This window comes from Gnatocerus cornutus, chromosome 6 (genome assembly GCF_029298725.1).
Source record: "Gnatocerus cornutus isolate USDA-ARS CGAHR chromosome 6, icGnaCorn1.1, whole genome shotgun sequence".
NCBI lineage: Eukaryota > Metazoa > Arthropoda > Insecta > Coleoptera > Tenebrionidae > Gnatocerus > Gnatocerus cornutus.
Window position 1 is genome coordinate 11,064,842 of NC_142238.1, and position 19,980 is coordinate 11,084,821.

General features: G+C 33.7%; 1 protein-coding gene across 1 annotated transcript; it reads left to right on the plus strand.

Annotated features, from left to right (window-relative positions):
• The first annotated feature begins 2,954 nt into the window (after positions 1-2,954).
• Positions 2,955-19,665, plus strand: LOC148172864 (uncharacterized). The gene is made up of 3 exons (XM_088039508.1): positions 2,955-3,181; positions 17,997-18,628; positions 18,843-19,665. The coding sequence occupies exons 1-3, from the start codon at positions 3,128-3,130 to the stop codon at positions 19,396-19,398; spliced, it is 1,242 nt and encodes a 413-aa protein (XP_087895634.1). The 5' UTR covers positions 2,955-3,127; the 3' UTR covers positions 19,399-19,665.
• The last annotated feature ends 315 nt before the right edge of the window (positions 19,666-19,980 follow it).

The window sequence follows — 19,980 nt, forward strand, 5'->3', positions numbered from 1 at the left end:
ACGGTGTGAATAAAAATTCGGTTACTACACCGAATTCGATGGAAAATCGGGATGGCATATTTATTATTTTGAAGCACAAAGCGGCGCTGGTAGAGGAGAGTGCCCTAATTTGGATCACTTTCCTGTTATAGAATCCTGTAATAAGTTTGAGATCCTTGCAGCGATTAACACATTAAAATAAATTGAATACCGCTGGCTTGTAACAAGACTTTTGTTCTCTTTTATCTAGTTAGAGTGTTTCTTTGACCAAGCGGCTCATTTTATTGGTAATAAAATTTTATAACTACATCAGCGTCTCGTGAACTAATTTTGGTTTTGCCGACCCGTACAAGTTTTATAAAAATGGTAAATTTGACACCGATTCTTTACCGTTTGTCTCAATAAATCGCACCCACAATCAATATTTCTTTTATAATGATCAGATATTTGTCAAACGGATACCACCCATGTCGAAAACCAGAATGGTCACTCCATAGTAAATCACAACATTACTTATACGGAAACTGTAACATTTATATTTTATTTATCCTTGAAAATCTCGATTCTATTATGCAATCTCTATGATGATTTAAAGACACTTTGTCTTTGAAATATGACACTATTTACGGACCATCCTCATTGTTGTGCTCTAAGATTTATGAAAAATAACAAAGCTTGTGCCTACTTTCCACATTTTCGCATTACAAAGAGACAATGAACCTTCCTGGGACCTCCAAAGAGTTTTATTGTTGCTCTCGGAATTTTATCGACGCTAATAATGACACTGACATGCCAATAAATGAATAAATGATAGGTTTGACTCAGTTATTTTGAATTTTGATCGGTCAGAGAGCTCTAACCGCCAAGGTTAGAGTTGAAGTTTAGTTTCACGTAGACTCAACAGGATCCAGCAGATTTGAAAATAATTTCGTAAACATAAAAATGTTGAACTGTAGGTGGTTGCACAAAAAAATGATGCGTGACAAATAGGCTTATTTAAACATTTGAGAAGAGTCGTAATAAAAAACGTTTTTTACGTAGGTAAAGTCGGAGCTAAATGTCTTGATTATAAGCTTCTGCATGACTCTTTTTAACTTCCTTTTCGCACCTAACTTGAGTTGACACTAAAATTAAGTGGAAATAAAAAAACATTTAATTGGAACTTGCTGTCATTGGACGTTATTTGCTTAACTGACTTTAAAGAACTTTAATATTTAGATTGCCATACTTGGATCAGATGCTGCTTAATATGATGAAAAGTCTATTTAGATTTTCGATAATATAATTAAATAATTTATCAATTGAAATGTCAAATTCGACGATTTACATAACGTCCTTCAATTAACAATAGTTTTATTGCTGACGGGCATGCAGTTGTAGAAACAGTTTCCGTAATCAATAAGATCGGACTGTAATATTTACAATTTCCTTTGTAAAATACCATTCTAGTTAGTAACTTTTAAATTGCCGAAAGGTTTGAAATAAATTTATTTAAAAGCAAGCTATAAATATATGTATGACTTTTTTACGGATTTTAAAATTCTTTGCTTATTTCATCCTTTGTGCTATCTGCCTACTTTAGATAATGAAGTATTTAGTAGTCATGGCCGATCTAATTCACTTTTTCACTTTTAATTATGAATTTTGAAGTGGGTGCTCATATTTTACGTCATCGCGAATCTATTAGTAAGGAAGTAAACTTGCATTAACGCAACATTTACATTCCTTAACTGTCTTAATCCTGCTGCATTTTGAAAGTAAGCTGAAAAATCCGATTATACCCATAAAACGGCATCGTAAATAACAATAACGTTTCTAAGGGACTTTTTGGCATCAAGTTTTTTTCAACTTATAACACTATTAGTATCATATAAATCTCCTGCAGTGTTCACCTGCTGCGCTGTGCGATATTTACAACACTACGGTTGTAAAATCGGATGTGATAATTTATCATTAGGGAGAAAAGAAGTGCTCAGAGACTTTGCTGAAATCAAATCGGAATTGTTGTTGGGGATTTATTACTAAATGGTCTTAGGAGATAAAGAAAAATTTCTAGGACACTACAAATCCTCGAACATAAAGATACGAAATTGACAGTTAATTGTGTGGTAACAAGTAATGAGATTATTAGCAGACCAGACTGAGAACTTGGTAATTAATTATCGGCCACGGCGTGTCGAATGTTTGTGACATTTAAAATCCTCAAGGAGACCGTTCTACGAAAATTTGAAAAAAATTGTTGTTATCTGGAATGATATTTAGAAGCCACAATGGTTTAATAATTTCCCAAGAGCTCAACATTTCACTTTTATATCCAACATTACAAATTCCTTTGTTTCAGACCAAGAAGTACTGTTTACTTATCAGATTGCATACACGTCAAAACTCTAGATTTATGTTTATTATATATATAATTTTAGTATTAACATAACAGGGCTTTAAATCTCCGTTGTAACATGAAATACTTACTCGTACCGTTAGCTTTGCAACATCAGGGCCGTAAAATCCTTTTCTATTTTTGAAAAATCGTAAACAAGCTAGGAGAAAATTTTTAAGCATATGCTTGGGAAACTCAACTTGAGTCAGCATAAAACGCGATGAATGTTTTCTTCTTAAAAATCCATCGAAATTCTTTTGACGTAATGTGGTTTTAAATGTATAAATCTGGGTCAAAGGCCATCTAAATCATTCATCGCACACAGGAAAATAAACAATATAGCGCCAAAAGCGTGGTTGAAATTAAGTAACGAATTACAACACGGCGTGAAAATCTCTTTGTGCTCTGCATACCCAAACATTGAACAATGTCAAGGGAAGCTCGATTCTTCCAAAATTCCGTTAAGAATATTAGCGGAATTCTGAATCACCATCAAGTTTAAGGTCAAAAACCGTAATCTCCGAAAATGGATGAAGTTTCCAGTCATCTTTCGGCATTGAGACGACCGCAAACCATCGGCATTACCCTCGTCCGTTAAATTAAGAAGAGTCTCTGGGTATACCGGAGCGACTCCGGGTGAAGGCATTTAAGTGTGAACGTCTCCGGTCGATTGCAGTCGGTTAGAGTAAGAGTGTTGTTTCAGTGTCTCGCGAAGCTCGTTGGGGCGCGGACGGGCGAGTGAGTGGCGCATGATGTTGTGAATTGGCAGACATGTGTGCCTCCATCTACTCCTCCCTGCTCCTTTTCATCCTTACAGCCGTTTTTGTAAGTAAAAGAATGCAAAAGAGAGGATTTGGGGGAGAAAACCATAAGTGGTTCAAGGGGAGGATTCTAAAATTTTAGAAGATTTACAAAACTATTAATTTGCAATGAGTACGGGGAGACAAGCAAATGTAATACAAGTCGTAAAATTGACATGTTTATTACATCGTATATTATCGTAGGTGCACGATATTTCCGTTTATATTTCTGTTATAGAACCGTTGCATTTATTGGACTCATTTTTGGAGATGCAATTAATTTTTTACTCAAATTTAATTTTTTTTTTAAATTTAAATAAAATAGTCTAGCTTCAAATTTAATACAAATAGAAAGTAGTCAAAATATCTTCATTGTCTGACGCCACTTTTTAAATTTCGATAATAGAAAAAAAAATCCTAATAATTATGTAGCAATTTTTAGTCCGTCTTGGTTTCTAACTGATTGTAAAACCTTCACAGCAATCTATAAAGCGTGGATTGTGTCAATCCATTGCATTTTATTTATTTTGTGGAGCGAGACCAATGATGCGTAAAATTGACGGATTTAGTTAAAAACCAAAATTATTAATTATTTAGAAAATATAAAATTTCTAGCATAAGAAACGTGCTTTACTTTATGTTTTAAAATTGCATCAAAAATGAGCCAAGAAAGCAATGTTTAGAAACGAAGAGTATTAGTGTCTCAGTTTTTTAAGCAAAATTTTTACCCTTCAGCGCAGTACTCTTACTATTATAACCATAAAGAAGAATATAAAGCTCATTAATTCGATGTGGTAATGTTGTTAATGCGACAATAGAAATATTATTTCCTAAGCCATAAACTCTGTTCGCTTATTTGTTTAATGAAAAGTAAACTAACTTTTAATCTATATCTAGCGCATTGCCAACCTGACTCAAATTTGTTGGTGCATGAAAATTCCATTAAAATTGCACTACTACTGATAATTGCGCGATTACATCAGAAGAAACACATTTGTTCGCAGTGATTTATCGCAGAATAAAATCATAAGCACTTCCGTCCGAATTTAGACTAATTAAACATTTAATTAATTTGTGTTTCGGGCTTAGAATAAGAGTAAAATATGCTTTCATAATTTAAGAGCCTTAATGAAAAAGAGTCATCACCTCACATCCTGCTATTGTTTCCGATGAATTTGATACTTAATTTTTTAACCATGACATTTTATTAATACTGTCCACTTTGAAAGCTTCTGTTACTGACATCAAGGTAAGATACACGTGTAGCTAACAATTCTAATTGTAATTGTAAAACAAATCTAAAAATTTAAGGTATGTAATACCTTTCAGACTACCCATTATAAATAAAGTTCATAATTGAAATTCATTAATTAAACGTGCTGCGCAGATTTTTCCATATTTGGTAACGGAATTAACCTCCCACTGTTTTATTTCCAAAAATTGCATTTTAAGATTTTTGATAACAACAACTGATGCAACAGTGATCTGTGGTATCTTCTTTAGTTGGATGGTACCATTAGAATTTATTTCACTTAATCTTATTTCACTGAGTTTTTAAGTGAAAAAATAATCTTAATCACATCCTAATTGCCCGCTCAAATTAAAGACCAGTTTCGGCCACGAAAAAAATGTCGATAAAAATAAGTTTTGTTTAGCTAATGTGACTGTATCCATTAAATACCAATCAGTACATGCAATAATGATAACAACGGGTAATTTTAACCAAAATTAACATTTTCTAACTACTGGAGAATTGATTAATTCAACGCGACAGTACTTCCCAGCCTGATTAACTCAAGAGTTATGACCGCCTTACAGTCTAATTAGTTAAAATATTATTTAACAGGAGTAACAACTGTCAGGTATGAAACCATTTGAAAGGCAATGCCGTTCTTGTGGCGGCACTGCTGTTATTCATTCCAGTTATAAAGTGTCAAGGACAATGGTTGACATTTCTCTTTCTTCATATTGCGAATATAGGGCTCAACAATAGATATTGTTCGTCTATTAATACACATAAAAATGATGAATGACATGTTCGCAACCTGTCTGATGATTTCGCACCTTGCACCAATTTCAATGAACTTAAACCGGAAATTTCGAATCAAATACTATTTTTCGAAGTCGATTGAGCAACGTACCAATCCACCTGTCTTCTATTATAATGCTTTCAGACTCTAATTGCGGGAAAATTAAAGAGGTGATAAAATGAAAAATGATTTGCCACATTATAAAGCATAACACGCTTTGACACCTGAGCCTTAGGTGCTAAAATAATAAATTGTCTAGATACCCACTGATTTGAATACGATCTCGATGAAGCTATTTACTTAAATTTATTGAACGATCTTCTGAAATGTTCAAGGCGAATGACTAGTAATTAAAGCGTCCAGACAAAACCAGAAGGATTTTAATGTATAAAAGAATTGATATACGTGGAGGGTATTGTTGCAGAAATATTCTTTGTATCCTTGACACGAAAATATAACTATCGGATAAGTTTGAAGATTAGTAATTCCGATGGCATTTCCAACTGCATCAGATGGTAACTTTCCATGTTAATGAGAAGTGGGTGGCGCTAATGTGAAAATTGGAAATACTGAAACCGTAAAGAATATAAAAAGTTTGAGTGGACACTCACCTTGAAGTTTGATTCTTATCTAGTTTTACAAGAGGCTAAACATGTAATTAAGGTGCGATTAAACCTGTTCATGTTCGATAAATATAACAAACATTTAAATCTTTCCGTCACAAATCGCACGGAATTTACGCAGATCTTACAGGGTAATTTTAAGATAATTTGTTTGGCAAAAATGAACGGAAGAAAATTGACGTACTTAAACCAGTTTATTTGTTCACACTCGTTAAAAAGACATGAAGTGTACTACAATTTTCCAGACTTATCGTGACATCTAGAAAATACCTAGAAAATGCAATTTATAAAGACATCTTTAAAAACTGCGGCAGCAGATATATTAAAATGTATGAGCGATTAATAATTAATTTGATTCATAATTAAGACTATATTTACGGCGAAAAAATTCCATCAAGTCTGTATATTATCTAGATATGCTTTTAATTTTAATTGCAAGACTTTAATTAATTATTTACCTGTGTCATAAAAAATACACATATTTTTTACTTGGGTAAGATCGACATGATTGCAGGGCCTAAATTTAATAATAATGTAAAAAAATATGAGTTTACAACTTTCTAAAATAAAGAACAGAATAAATAAACTTTACAAACGTTTAATACAAAATTTTTGAAATTTTGATGAACAGCGCATCCACCATTTTCGAAATGCCGTCATTTGAGTATTTTTCTAATAAATAGCCTCGCAGCATTGGCAGTTTTTAACAGTCTTCTATATTATAATATGTAATAAGAATGCAATGATTTGATTTGCGTTTATTTCATTTTTTCTGCAGGTAAAAATCTAGCAAAATGAATATCATGATTTTGCAAGCGTTTTTTCAATTTTATTTTTTTATTATTGTTTCCAAAATATTTCGATAGTGCCCCCTCAAAAATTTAAAGTGGTTGCGTGTGAACCCTAATCTGCTCGTTTTATTGGCATTTACCTCCTCATTTGCGTAGGTCAACTACTTCTCTCCCTCTTATCTGTCCAAACAAGTTTTTTCGTTGTTTGTGGTACTAATTTAAGCTTAGCCGAAAATATTAATTTAAACCGAGTGTAAAATCGCAGATGATAAGTTAAGATAGCGATAAAAATCTAAAATAATACCATGTCTGGTATAGCTTCGGGCGAAAATGGGCATCGTGCCTTCCCATTAGACACCGGAAGGTGGTATTACAAGGTCGCCTGGTCTGCTCTAGTTCATAAGAGGTGGCGGTGGCGGAATCTGCCACTCCCGTCTAATTATGACGGTTTTCCGTAAGAACCATCATGGTAAATACAATGGTACAGATAAATGCACCGACATAAAATTGAATGTCAGGGATGCCTGAAGAAGACCATACATGGAAACTTGGAAGAGTGGGTCTGTTCAAGTAGATTTTTTCGTGAGTGAAAAATCACCACTAGCATTGGTTTGGCGCAGAAATTATTTTCTTCTTCTGGCATGCTAATAGCTCTCATTTTTATCTCGATCTAATGAATAAACCAATCAATTGCTTGAAAACGTGATTCTTTAAAAAAATTCTTTTCTTCCAGAAAAGTCAACGTGTGTGTTAAAGGTTGCCACATGCGGAGGGCACACCTCTTTCAAGTTAATAATATTGTCAACTTATAATTACGACGCAGCAATTATTTATTGCTGTTACTTTAAGTTGGATCATGACAAGAACATGAACTTCTTCGCGATTGACGGAATGTGCAATAATTTATAAAGTATTTACACTTCATTGACAACCTTTATGAAATGACGTGTTCGATAATAATTACGAAGTGGGTTTGTTCCCTTCTTGCGATAAACTACAAGATCTAAGTGACATTTACGACTTCCTACGAATCCGCTATTACCCAGTAATATTGAGAAATTATTAATACTCTTATTATTAAACGCAAAAGTTATTATTATTGTATTGTATTTGTTGATTTAATTTTTAGATTTTGGACTAGTATATCGATATTTCTATAAAGTTGATTTATGGGTTTATTATAAGATTTCATGGTTTTCTGAGTTGCTGAAAATTATGGCGAAATAATGCGTTTCATAAGCATGAAATCTAATTTATTGGACTATAATTAGTCCCCTTGAAGCCGCTTTATTAATTTATCTCTATTTGGCAAAATAAGCTTGTGCCGCCCAAATTGCCCCAACATATTAAAATTACACATATGATATGATAATTTTATCATTCAAATTCACAGCAAATGAATGTGATTTACTACTTCAATTTTTTAGCATTTTTTATCCATGTTGATATATTTTCGTCTTCCAGCAAGCAAAATACAACTGTTGTTTTAATTTAAAAATGTTGTCTGAAACATTTGGAATTTTTTATTGGCGATACTACAAAATTCAGATAAATTAAAGAGCGTAGGCAAAAATTTGAATATTTGACACTTCATAATTCATATTTTTAAGCATAACAGTAACTAAGAGAATTTCATTACTACTATAAATTAAAATTAATCCGTCTAAAGCTAATTACCTCGTAATTATAGCATTATTGCAATATTTACCGTCAAAGCCTTAACCTTTATAACTTTTAATACTTATATGTAATTACTAGAACTATCAATCTCAACCACCCTTCGAAACATATATTAGTTATGTAAACAGATAAATATGAAATAAACTATTTGAATTGATAATAAGGATAAACAGATGGTTGTAACAGAGCAGAAGTATCATTCAAGCTATTAAATATTAATTATGCAAATTCCACAAAACTGTACAAAACATTTGCGTAAATCGATCTACATATTATTATAAGTCATATACTTGGCATTTATAGGAAATGAAATGAATTTATGACGGTCATAACAAAAATATAATAGGAAATAAATGTTAGCTACATTGAATTAAACAACAAATAATACAGAAATAACTAAATAACGCGTCTTCAAACTAAATTTAAAACGAAACGATTGCACATGAATTAATTGAGGTGTTGATTGCAAGGTTGCTTTTGCAACCAAGTTCCCCTTTTCGTTTCCATTACAAAAATTCGCATCTACTCATGCGTGTATGATCAATTTGATCATTGTTAATTCAAGTGACTAAGTTCTAAATTATATCTTTGGTACCTCAAAACTATTTTCATAATCGAATTTTGCTTCCCGAAATAATAGGCGTAACACTAAACCAAATCAAGGTCTTTGTAGGCTGGTGGCGTGTGCTCATACCCAGTTATTAAATACGCATTATTTTAAATCATTGTAATTTACAAAATTTCTTAATTTCCCAAAATTGAAACTAGTAATTTTTGGTGGTAACGATAAGTAGTTTCACTGGAGCCTTCAGATCTTTGCGGCGACAATGCAAGCTTAATTTTATTACTACTACAATGAATTATTGTGGTAAGGCTAAACCGCGCCCTTTTTTTGGAGAAAACTATTTACCACTTATGTAATAATTTTGTTTTTCCATGCAAAAGAAGAATTATGTTACATTAGTGGTATCACTTTCCATCCCAGTCATATTATTATTGTTAAGTTGAGTCCATTCCTAGTAAGACGTCACAAATCTGTCTTCCGGCAGCTCTTATTTATTCAGAATATTAATTGGGATAAATGTCAATTGAACGTGATCTTATTAATATTACGTACAACACGCGTGGACAAGAAAATCAAAATTGGATGAAAACGATCTTCGTTGAGCAATTAATGACGTGGTCTCCTCGCAGTGGGGAAGTCGATATGACATTGAACGGCCTTCACGACCTCCGGATGAAAGCTCATCGTCAATTCTGCACCGCTTGACCAACAATGATGCTTTGAAATGCCTGAAATGCCAACCTTGCAGGAGGTTCATTTCCTAGCGAGAAGATTCAACGAAAACAAAACATTAATGTTGAGAGCGATGTTAGATATAATTTATTATATCTGAATGATGGGTATTTGTGGTTGTGTAAATTCCTGCGAAAATGTTTGCCAGAGGTCATCAGAGTGCGATCATTTCTCGCGATTAATACAACGAAGATTGTTATGAAATTGACAAACATTTATTGAGGGGATTGACCAAGGCGGAGTTGTTTGGATAACTGTTGTTGCTAATTTCACTAATTTGTTGTTCTGGCTTAATAATGGCAATAAAAAATCATATATAATCGTGAAATCGTTTGGGAAAAAATTCCGGGGAATAACAACACGATCTTAAAATTGCCGGCATTCTTGAGAGAGTCTGGAAAAGTTTTAATTTTTTTTTGTTAGTTCAAACTAGGCAGTCGGAGTTCACATTTTAGGCGCCTCAAGAGAAAGTGGAAGGAATGATTCGTATTAAATAAGATTGCCACATTCATACTTTGTTAGAAATATTCAAAAATAACTCACCTTGCGTTAAAAAAAATAAAAAAAAGTCTCTAATTGTGAAATTCACATTCAAATTTTGGACCGCCCAGTGACCTAATCAATACAATCAACGATGATGTAAAAACTTCCATTCCATTGTGAGACACAAATAAACAATAACATCGCACCAATCACCGTAATTACAAATATTGATGACTCAAAACCCGGAAAATCCGTCATTCCCAATTTTTTAAGTTTTAATAACTTCGGAACATCCATTTTTCATTTCGAAAATTGCCCATTATTCTGAAACGTCAGCGTCTCAATTTTTCGCAGCAGGATTGTTAAAGTTTACACCGACATGATTACGACCATTTATTAGCAGAGCCAGGTGTGAGAATTGCAGAGGTCAATTGTGCACTTGAAGTCTTGTTGAAACTTAATCCAGTACCATGCAAAAAATCGCCATGAGTGCATCGTACGTCCTTGCCATTAAAAGCTGAATTCTTTAAATCATATCTTTCTTAAATTTACATTGTTGCTGAGGCGAGCTATTTTATGGACAATTTTCATCTTAATGATCACGACTATATGCAATCAGCGTCAACAAGAAATAATATAACTCAATATTAACATAATAATAACAGTGATTTTGTTGACAGAACTTTGTTGTTAATTTTGACGTTGTTTTCAAACATACTTAATGCGGAAATTGTATCGGCTTACGTAAGCCTGATTAATATATTAATTAATTTTTAACCTTGTCGTGGAAATTTAAGGCATCTTCAAGACAAAGTGGCGAAAAAATTCTAGTCAACCCGACGCTGGAACGCGATGCACAACAGAAAATGTCTCCCTGACAATTATTATTGTTGCACTTTGATAATGATGGGTTTACACGTTTTATTACATCAGCAAATTACGATATCTAACTTTCTTCCGTTGAGATTTATTTACATTCTACAAGAGTCGGAGCATCACGAGTTCAGTTTGGAATTTCATTCCACAATAACTTATTTAGTATTATTCAAATACTTCCTAATTATATCGACGTGACCTTAAAAAGACCTTAAGGTACGCCGGAAATGTTTGCTTTGTGTAACTAAATCGAATCATTAATTGTTTGGGTGTGCACTATCATTTTGACTCACACTGCGGTTTATGGAAATTATTAGTATGCATCAATTTGAATTTATGTTCTTAAAAAATGTTAATTAAGATTTAACATATTTTATTGGTCCGTTGGTGACCAATAATGTTAAATTTACTATTAATTCAATGTTACATTCTTTTGTGGCAATATTCACTTCTGTGAAAGCTGTTTTTATTAGAGAGTAAAAACTGTGACATTCAAATTTTCTGGCGAATTTGGCTCAAGTTCAACACTGGTAAATGGTTACAGTTGCTATTGTTCAAAACTCATAGCAAATAATAATAGATTTTACGATAAATAGAAAGATTGTTTCATCCACTTCCGAAACAATTAGAGAATTACCAAAAGGAAAAATGTTGTCACAAATATAGAAACAGATTGAAGAAGAAAGTTTGGAAAGCAAAAATAAAGAAAGAAATAAGAAGATAAAAACGAAAAGAACAGCATATTGATTATTAAATGAATTGCAATTTTTATTTTATGAGTCAGAAACGCCCATAATTTTCCTAGAGATTTCAGCTTTGAATTTAATTCTTCAAGAGTTCCGATTTAGTTTATTGTTAATTGAAGTTTTCATTGACTACAGTTATTTAATATAATTGCTCTTATAACTTGAAACTTAAATTACGCTAAATTTATGCTTTTATGTGTCTTGTAAGATACGGTTTCGACTGGAATTCGGCCTAATTACATTTTTACGATAATTGAACTTTTATGCTTATCTTGTAAAGTTCAAAGATCGGGTAATATTTAAATATCTCTTGCCACCTTTCTTCCTCAATTTAATTTAAAGTTTATCTCGTTTAATTAAAAATTATAGTAGCATTTTAGTGGTTGTAATTCCTAGTATTTAACCTGTAGTACCACCTCACTCAATTAATAGTTTATGTTTATTTGTAGAAAAGATTTAATGGTAGTTTATGATCATAAATTTAGTCGTCGCTACATAACTTCACATTTACGTAAACTACGGCATTGTTAAGAAACAAAGAGATAGTTTAAACATTTAAATTTTAAAATTTTAGTAAAACTTGAATTCCCACATTCTAGTCTGAATAAGATTGCAAGGGTGGTGCTCGCCATCTTAAATCATAATCAATCGATGACGAAATAATAATTTTTCGACCTTGCCAATATGCAATTTGTATATCCTTACATCAGAATCTTGTTACTAGTGATGTGAAAACATTTAACAACACCTACACTTAACTAGGACAAAATTCTGTTCTATTTCTAAGGTTACTGAATATGAAAGTAATTGTCTGATTAGTTGCTTTACATTTATATAACAGTTGCATTTGCAACAATAGCGACGTTTGAAGAGTTACTAAATTGTGGCTGTAAGCTTTTTGTATTGAGGTCGATTCTGATAAATCATTTAGCACAGAAAAAATTAAGTGAAAGTGCATCGGGAAAAACAGTCACAAACTTCAGAATTTAGAAGTAGACGAAAACAAAAAGTGACTTCCGGCGAAATGAAACGAGGTCGCTGTGGCCGAAAATATTAAAAAACGATTAAACGGTGAAAATATGGTTATAATTGCCTGGGAAATATTATGACAAATTATTTAATTTATGTTAATCAATGATAATGATTGCCGGTTGCATCTCATTACAGAAATCGGTTGCTTTGGAGGTGATTAAGAATCTTGGAATTCTAACACACTTTTAAACCGTCTTTATTTTATTAACAATGCAGATTAAAAAAATGTTAAACTTGTTCTTGAGCTAAATACTGACCTTGGTATTTTGTTTTTTGACAGCGCAGTTTCATTTAATTGGCCAACATCATGCATTTTACAACGTCAAAACAATTACAGGGAATGATAATTTTGGCGCCAAGAAACTGAAAAATTCAAATTCCATCACGCAACTTGGGAACAAAGTGCGGCCTTGTCAAGGCTGCATTGTCTTTTTTCTTTAACCCAAAATAACCAGCAGCGTCTACAAGACAACTTTTATATAACTTTTGTGGGTACGATTTTATAACTTACACTTTCTACTTGACCATGAATATAAAATTTATATTTTTTATGAAGCAATGGTAAAAGCGTTTTGTTACGTTATTGAAAGTATTCAAGCGATCAGATAAAAATCCGACATAGATGACATTCCAGATTGAATCATCGCGTTAATTTAATTACATAACCGCGCCCTTACAATGTTTTTTATTTAATTTTCTTATGATTGATGGGTCCACTAATTCTCGCGAACGCCTTCTAATTGCTGCTACGTGAATTGTTTATTTTTAACAGTATTGTTGCCACACCCTTACGTGACCTTTGCGTTCAATTTAATATTTTTTTTAACAATTTCAACACGGATGTCGGCTCGATTAGCACAAAGTGGCGTGAGTTTTATGAAAAGAATAAGCAGCTGTACCACAAGCTTCTTTATATGGACCTATTCTAGTCAACAATGGTGTTTTTTTCGCGCTGGGAATCGGTGGGTGCTATTCGCCTACACTAATTCTGTTCCGATCCAGATATTATGGTAGATCGTAAATATTTGTGTAGAACCATGGTCTAATCATGTCCACTGTCATGCTCTGAATCTACAAATTACTCATAAATCGCTCAATACTTGGAAATTCGGAAAACGAGTCTTGGTGGTTTTATGGGTTTTAAATGCCAATGTTCGCGGGGGCATAAGGGCACTGGCACTACCAGGGACGTGTTGAAATGTCGATGGAATGGTATCACCGGCCATTGTTCTTCGAAGACATGAATATTCCTGTTCTTGATCAAAAAATTGCTTCTCGTTCTTTGAGTTTTGAAACATTAAACTTGCTCATTTCAAATTAACATGTTGTGCTACCTATATTTTGTAACTTTACAAACTGTCGTTACTCAATCCGCAAACAAACTGTCAAAACCATAAAAATCCATACAAAATCCACCGCCAAGTGACACTCGGTTCTAACAACGGTGCGTGGCTTTATTTATTAAACTCCAGTCAATTTGCAAACAATGCTCCACGCCTCAACCGCTACCACACTCTCCACATCCGCTTTGAAAAACGCACTCCATTTATTATACTTTTTCCAATCTCTTATAATTATGACAACTCTTTGGCGTATTATTAACGAACTTCTTGAATACAATGCAACACTTGTCATGAATGATTGTAAACAAGCAGTAGCAGCGTCCGATTGATAAATTACCTGCTGAGCCGATACAGAAAAGGATCCGAAGCGGAGCGCTGCGGGGCTCGCAGGAAAATCGCAACATTTCTTATTCATCTCTCGTGGGCGTTTGATATGGTTTGATACGATTATAAATGGGCGAGGTCGACCTTGAACTCTGACGGCGCCACCACAGCCTATGTGATTTATAGGTGCTTTCGGTTTCGTTTTGGATTCTAAAATGACATGGCTGATTATGGGCAATTTATTCGTGCGGAATGAGACTTGATTTTATTTATGCATTATGTATTTTATTAATGAATTTCTCCTTTATTTTTAACGACTTGTTTATTGGCGAATTGTGCTGATTCAACTGTTTTTATTTTCAGAGGTTTTTTAATTTTATCGTGGTGATTTGATATTGTTAATATACTATGGAGTTTTTTTATTTTCTGTGAGAATTTGAAAATGTCTTTGAAATGCCATCAGTGGGGAGTCATAAAACGCTAAACAGTAGGAGGTTCGGGTTGGCTATAAAACAATGAAGCTAAATGAGAATTTATGGGAAAAGTGGCTGGATTCATTGTAAGCCTTAAAACTAAAAATAGAAATTGAGCAATTATATGATCGGGGAGAAGACTGAGAAGAAGAGACGATTAGAAAAACTGTTAAATTTAGCTTGCAATAAAAAACGATCCAACACAGCCATCCTACGGTTATTAAAAAAGGCAAATCTTTGTGTCAATCTATTATAATTTAATTTAATATTTAACTTAATTAACCTATCTTTAAATTTATTTTATCATAATGATGGTTGAGGTTAATCTTCGGAGCAATGTTCAGTATATTAAGACGTTCTTGTGTTATTTCTCGTTCCTCCATTATGTTCGCATCCTAAATCGCTAGCAATAACTTTAATCAAATTAGTGTCAGACGAAAACGTCTCTATAGTAAACAAGGAAATTTAGATAACTCGTTTAAATAATTAGGAAAGGCTGTCGGGTCGTAAATAAATTATTTTGGCGCAGTGTCGTAGTTTCCACGGTGTGCAGCACCAAAATATGCAGACCTTTAAAGTTTTAACTGACCATAACTTAGTTATTTGAGCACGAGGAGGTTTTTTGGGGTGATAATCAAGGAACTTTTTTAGGACAAAAACAATGTTTAATGCTTTTGAGTTTCTATCAATCGAAAGAGTTGCTTAAAGTCTATCATCTCGCAATTTTAGATTCTTAGGACAGGAGTTTACGTGTTTACGTAGTTTTTATCGAATTATTCAATTTTTTTCATCATTTGACTTGTTTTTTTTGATGTTCTATATCTGACACTAAATTCTAAACAACTATAGCACGAGAAAGACAAAAAAAATTTCGAAAATAAAAAGCTATTATCCGAAATTTGAATCCACCACAACTCACTTGTCTGTAGTCGTACGTAGATTTTAAGCACAGACTTGGAATCTGCATGAAATTCTGCATAAAATGAGAGCCCAATAATATAAGTTTGCTCAAAAAAATTAGCAAGAACTCAGTCGAAGTAGACTTATATAGCTTTTTTCGTTTTTTTTTTAACTTCAAAATGCAAAAATTTGAAAGATTTTTTTATCTCAAAATTTTGAGATTTTTTTTAAACATATTTCATCAGTTTCACACTCTTCTTTTATTGACAACTTATGACAGAATTTTGAAATACCTTCAACGTATCATTAAAATGAATGAAACGCATTAAAGAAGAAATCCATATTATAATTAAAGAGGCGCGTCGTAATTTAAAAGCAAATATTTTGAATACCAACTAGCTTTTGTATTACTACAATGAAAGTACAAATCGTACAGTTCAGTGAGACAGAATAATTAAATTAAGACTGTAATCAAGCAGTAGTACTTAAAATGTAGGTCGAACAAATCATTGACTAATGCAAATCAAATGCAGCCATGATCCTGTTTATTATTCAAGTTTTGCAAGTGTTCAAACTTGAAATCTGCATAATTAATCTTCTTCTAATTACCCCCATCCATAGTTTGAAAATAAACGAAACCTGCCTCAATTGTATCTCAAGATTTCACTTACAGAAAACAGATAATTTTTTTTCCTTCGAAATGTCAACACGATAAGCGTAACGCGAATCGCATGCATTTCCTAAACATAAAATCACCTCAAGAATGCTGTTGTATCTCTGGAGAGATGTGTATGTTTCGATAATCTGCATTCAGAACGAATGACATCTAGAACCAAACCTGTTGAAGGAACGACGCTTTTAAATCCATTTTACATATAAAGAAGTGGAATTCGATAAAGACTTACGCAAAAGAAGCAAGAAGTTCTTAACGAAGTATTGTGTGGAGCTGAGTTTTTGATTGAGGCTTGTTGTGGAGGGATTTGAATTACAATTGCACTTCAAGAGAGACGGTCTCCAATTAATTTGTCAGAAAGTCGCTACTGCAGCGTAAAGGTCAAAAAACTGAGATTATAATTTTTTATTTTTTTAAAGATGCCCTTTAGGAAAGTGGCGAAACCAAAACTTTCTAAAAACTGTGGATGGTTCAAACCCGGAATAAGTTTGGCCCTGAAGCTTTCATTATTACGTTCACAAATATTTGTACTGTGTTTATGTCAATTATGGTTTAATACATACAGTTTTTCTGTATAGGTAGTGTCGTTTTAGCATTTTCAAAGCCCATCGTCTAGTCGAGAGACATAAAAACTTGTGTAAATTAATAAAATAATATGTTATGCTACATTATTACAAAAAAGACACATTCCTACCGAGCTTAGAAGATAAATATCATTATTATAAGTACTTAATAATTGTAATTATCGTATTTATTCTTTATTATGGGTACGATTACAATAATTGTGCGTATTAGAGAAATCGAGATTAAAACACATCATATCAAAACCGCTATAAATTTTTCTGGAGCTGTTTTTTATTCACGGCCCTGCTCTGATGTAATTGTAATTGACATGTTACATAAACAACATTTTACATATTGTTGAAGGTTAATTTACAGCTCTCCTTCTAGAACAGTAACAAATTAAACAGAAGCTAGCGATAAAAACTTTAATTGTATTCCTCTTTCATCAGAATTTACCTTGCTCTAGGCTTGCTCTAGGCTACAAATATCAAAATAACTGTTTTAATAATTTGATACTAAATTTGGATGCTCTTGTCATCGCTTTGATTATTTTCAGAGCCCGTTTTTTCGGCTAGTCATCGTACCGTTCATCACGCTTGTACGCCTCAGAATTAATTACCGTTTAACAATTACTTGCGCTTTGTTAAAGAATCAAGAAAAAGAGGCGTTTCTCAAGTTATGTTCCTTGATAGATTATAAGATGTTGACCTTGCATATGGGAAAAAATGTATGCGTTTGCAGCAACAATCGCTAATGAGTGGGAGGCTGGTGGCGCTATCGTGCGTAACGCCCTAAACGAATTCTTCATTTGCATTGTCTTAGCGGAAAAGGTTGAGAGAAAGGATAGAAATTGTCTACAACAACTCGTTAGGGTTTCAATCTTTCTAAATTAATTAACACATTTTTATCCTAAAATTAAGAGTTGTAAAAATGGTGGATGCGCCAGGTTGAAATATTGTAAATCTTTCTATGGCTATTTTCACAGTACTGGTACTTTTTTTGCAGATTATATCCGGTCCGAGGATGGCAACCGAAGGCCTGCCGCTAGTCCGACAGGAGCGCGGTGCCGACAGCGACCTCCTCACCGGTGCAGACTTCCTCTCTGTCTTCATGAGTTCATCCCTTCGTCACGCCTACCGCGAAACCACTACAAACACCCCCGAGCCAACAACCACCGAAACTTACACACGCGCAACCCGTAGCACCTCCTTCACATCCTCAATTGCTCAAACTGAAGATTCTAGTTCGTACGCAACAACTTTAAGTGCTCAATTTCAAAAACTTGAACAGTCCAGTGACAGTGTAGTCGTCGCTGAAACCGACAGGACTCAAAGTGATATTGAAGATACCACGATAAGAGAAATGACAGATAGAAGTTTCGCGGCTTCGGAGGAACATCCTAGTATCGTTGCAGAAGCCAACAAGAGCGAGTTTAGCGTAGAAGAGAGTGAACCTATTACTAGTAGCGATTTGAGGGATGATTTTCGGGAGTATCCGGCGAGCGTTCATCCCTTACCTAGACCGAATTCGCCCTTGAGCGAGTTTATAAGCAAAGAGAAATTTCAACCCTTGCATCAGACTGTTATCTATCATAATAATCCTAGGGACCCGGGTCACGCTAGTTCTGTATCATACAGGTAATTAGAGATTGTAAATAAACAAGTTTTTCTATAATTACAGTATGAAAGAATTTTAATCGTTACTAGATGACATCAGGCTATAACGGCGCTTTACAGTAACTATCCGTTTTATTGAGAAGATGTATTCTGTTTTTAATTATAACTGAATTGAATCACTATTTGTATTAATTCAAGTAAAAAATGAGCCATAAGTAAAACAGTGTGTTTGCAGCACCGTTATCCAGTCGGTCCCGCACCCGGCAGAAGCGCACAAGCCCTGGGAGAACAAAAAGCACGAACGTCACGAGCGCCACTTCGACTCGTCACCCCCATTCAACAACTTCCATGACAAAATTAACGAAACCAAACCCGACAGAAGCTTCACGACTGAACGAAACTGGGAAATTCACGAAAAACCCTACACACACTCCCTTCCAACAGTTTACGCAAAGCCCGAACAAAACTACGAAATCGACGAATCAGCAAGTGTGATGACCAATGGTCGTCTTCACGGCATTCAACCCAATCCCACTCTCCCATCGAAACAGGAAGTGAAAATAGGCGAAAGCAGGAAAGTGGATGACAACCAAAAAGTCGGTTACGTCGTGGAGGGTCGTAACTACAGGAAATATCGAGTAGAAGAACGAACTTCTGATGGGTTCATCGTGGGAGAATATGGAGTTGTGAGTCACGACGATGGTTCTTTACGTGGAGTGAGATATACAGCTGATGGGACGATTAGTCCTCGGTTGATTTATGACGCGTTGATGAAGTTCTTATCGTTGTGATCGCGGGGATTTGTAGTTTTGTCTTTGTACTGATTAATCTAGTTCCTCTGAGAAACTCGGGCTTGTTTCAGCAGGAAACGAGACTAGAGTGAAGTGTGCGTTTCAAGCAGGAATTTATTATACGTGCTGATTTATTAGGTTGGCAGGCTTTTAATAATAATCGACTATTTGCTCATAACTATTTAATTGACTTCATATTGACGATTTTTGTATTTAACTGTAACGAAATTTGTAATTAGGTAATAAATTTGTATGAAAATAAAATAATTTTTTATTAAAATTATGCAACCAACATCACAAAATAATCATCTTTGGTTCTGCTTTTTCTTGAAATTTTCATCACAAAACCTCTTTTTTCTTCAAATTAATAGTAACTACGTGCTTGACATTTTTAAACCAATAAAGTTTAATACTTTCCAAGTCCAAACATCCTATTCCAACACCAATAAAAGTCAGACTCGTTGTCGCTATATTGTTTTCTATGTTTTATGTGCCAATAATTTTTGAAGTGACTACGAAGACATTTGTAAAGAAAAAAGAACAAATAAATTTAACCGGTTCAGGTGGTGCTAACCTTGGAGA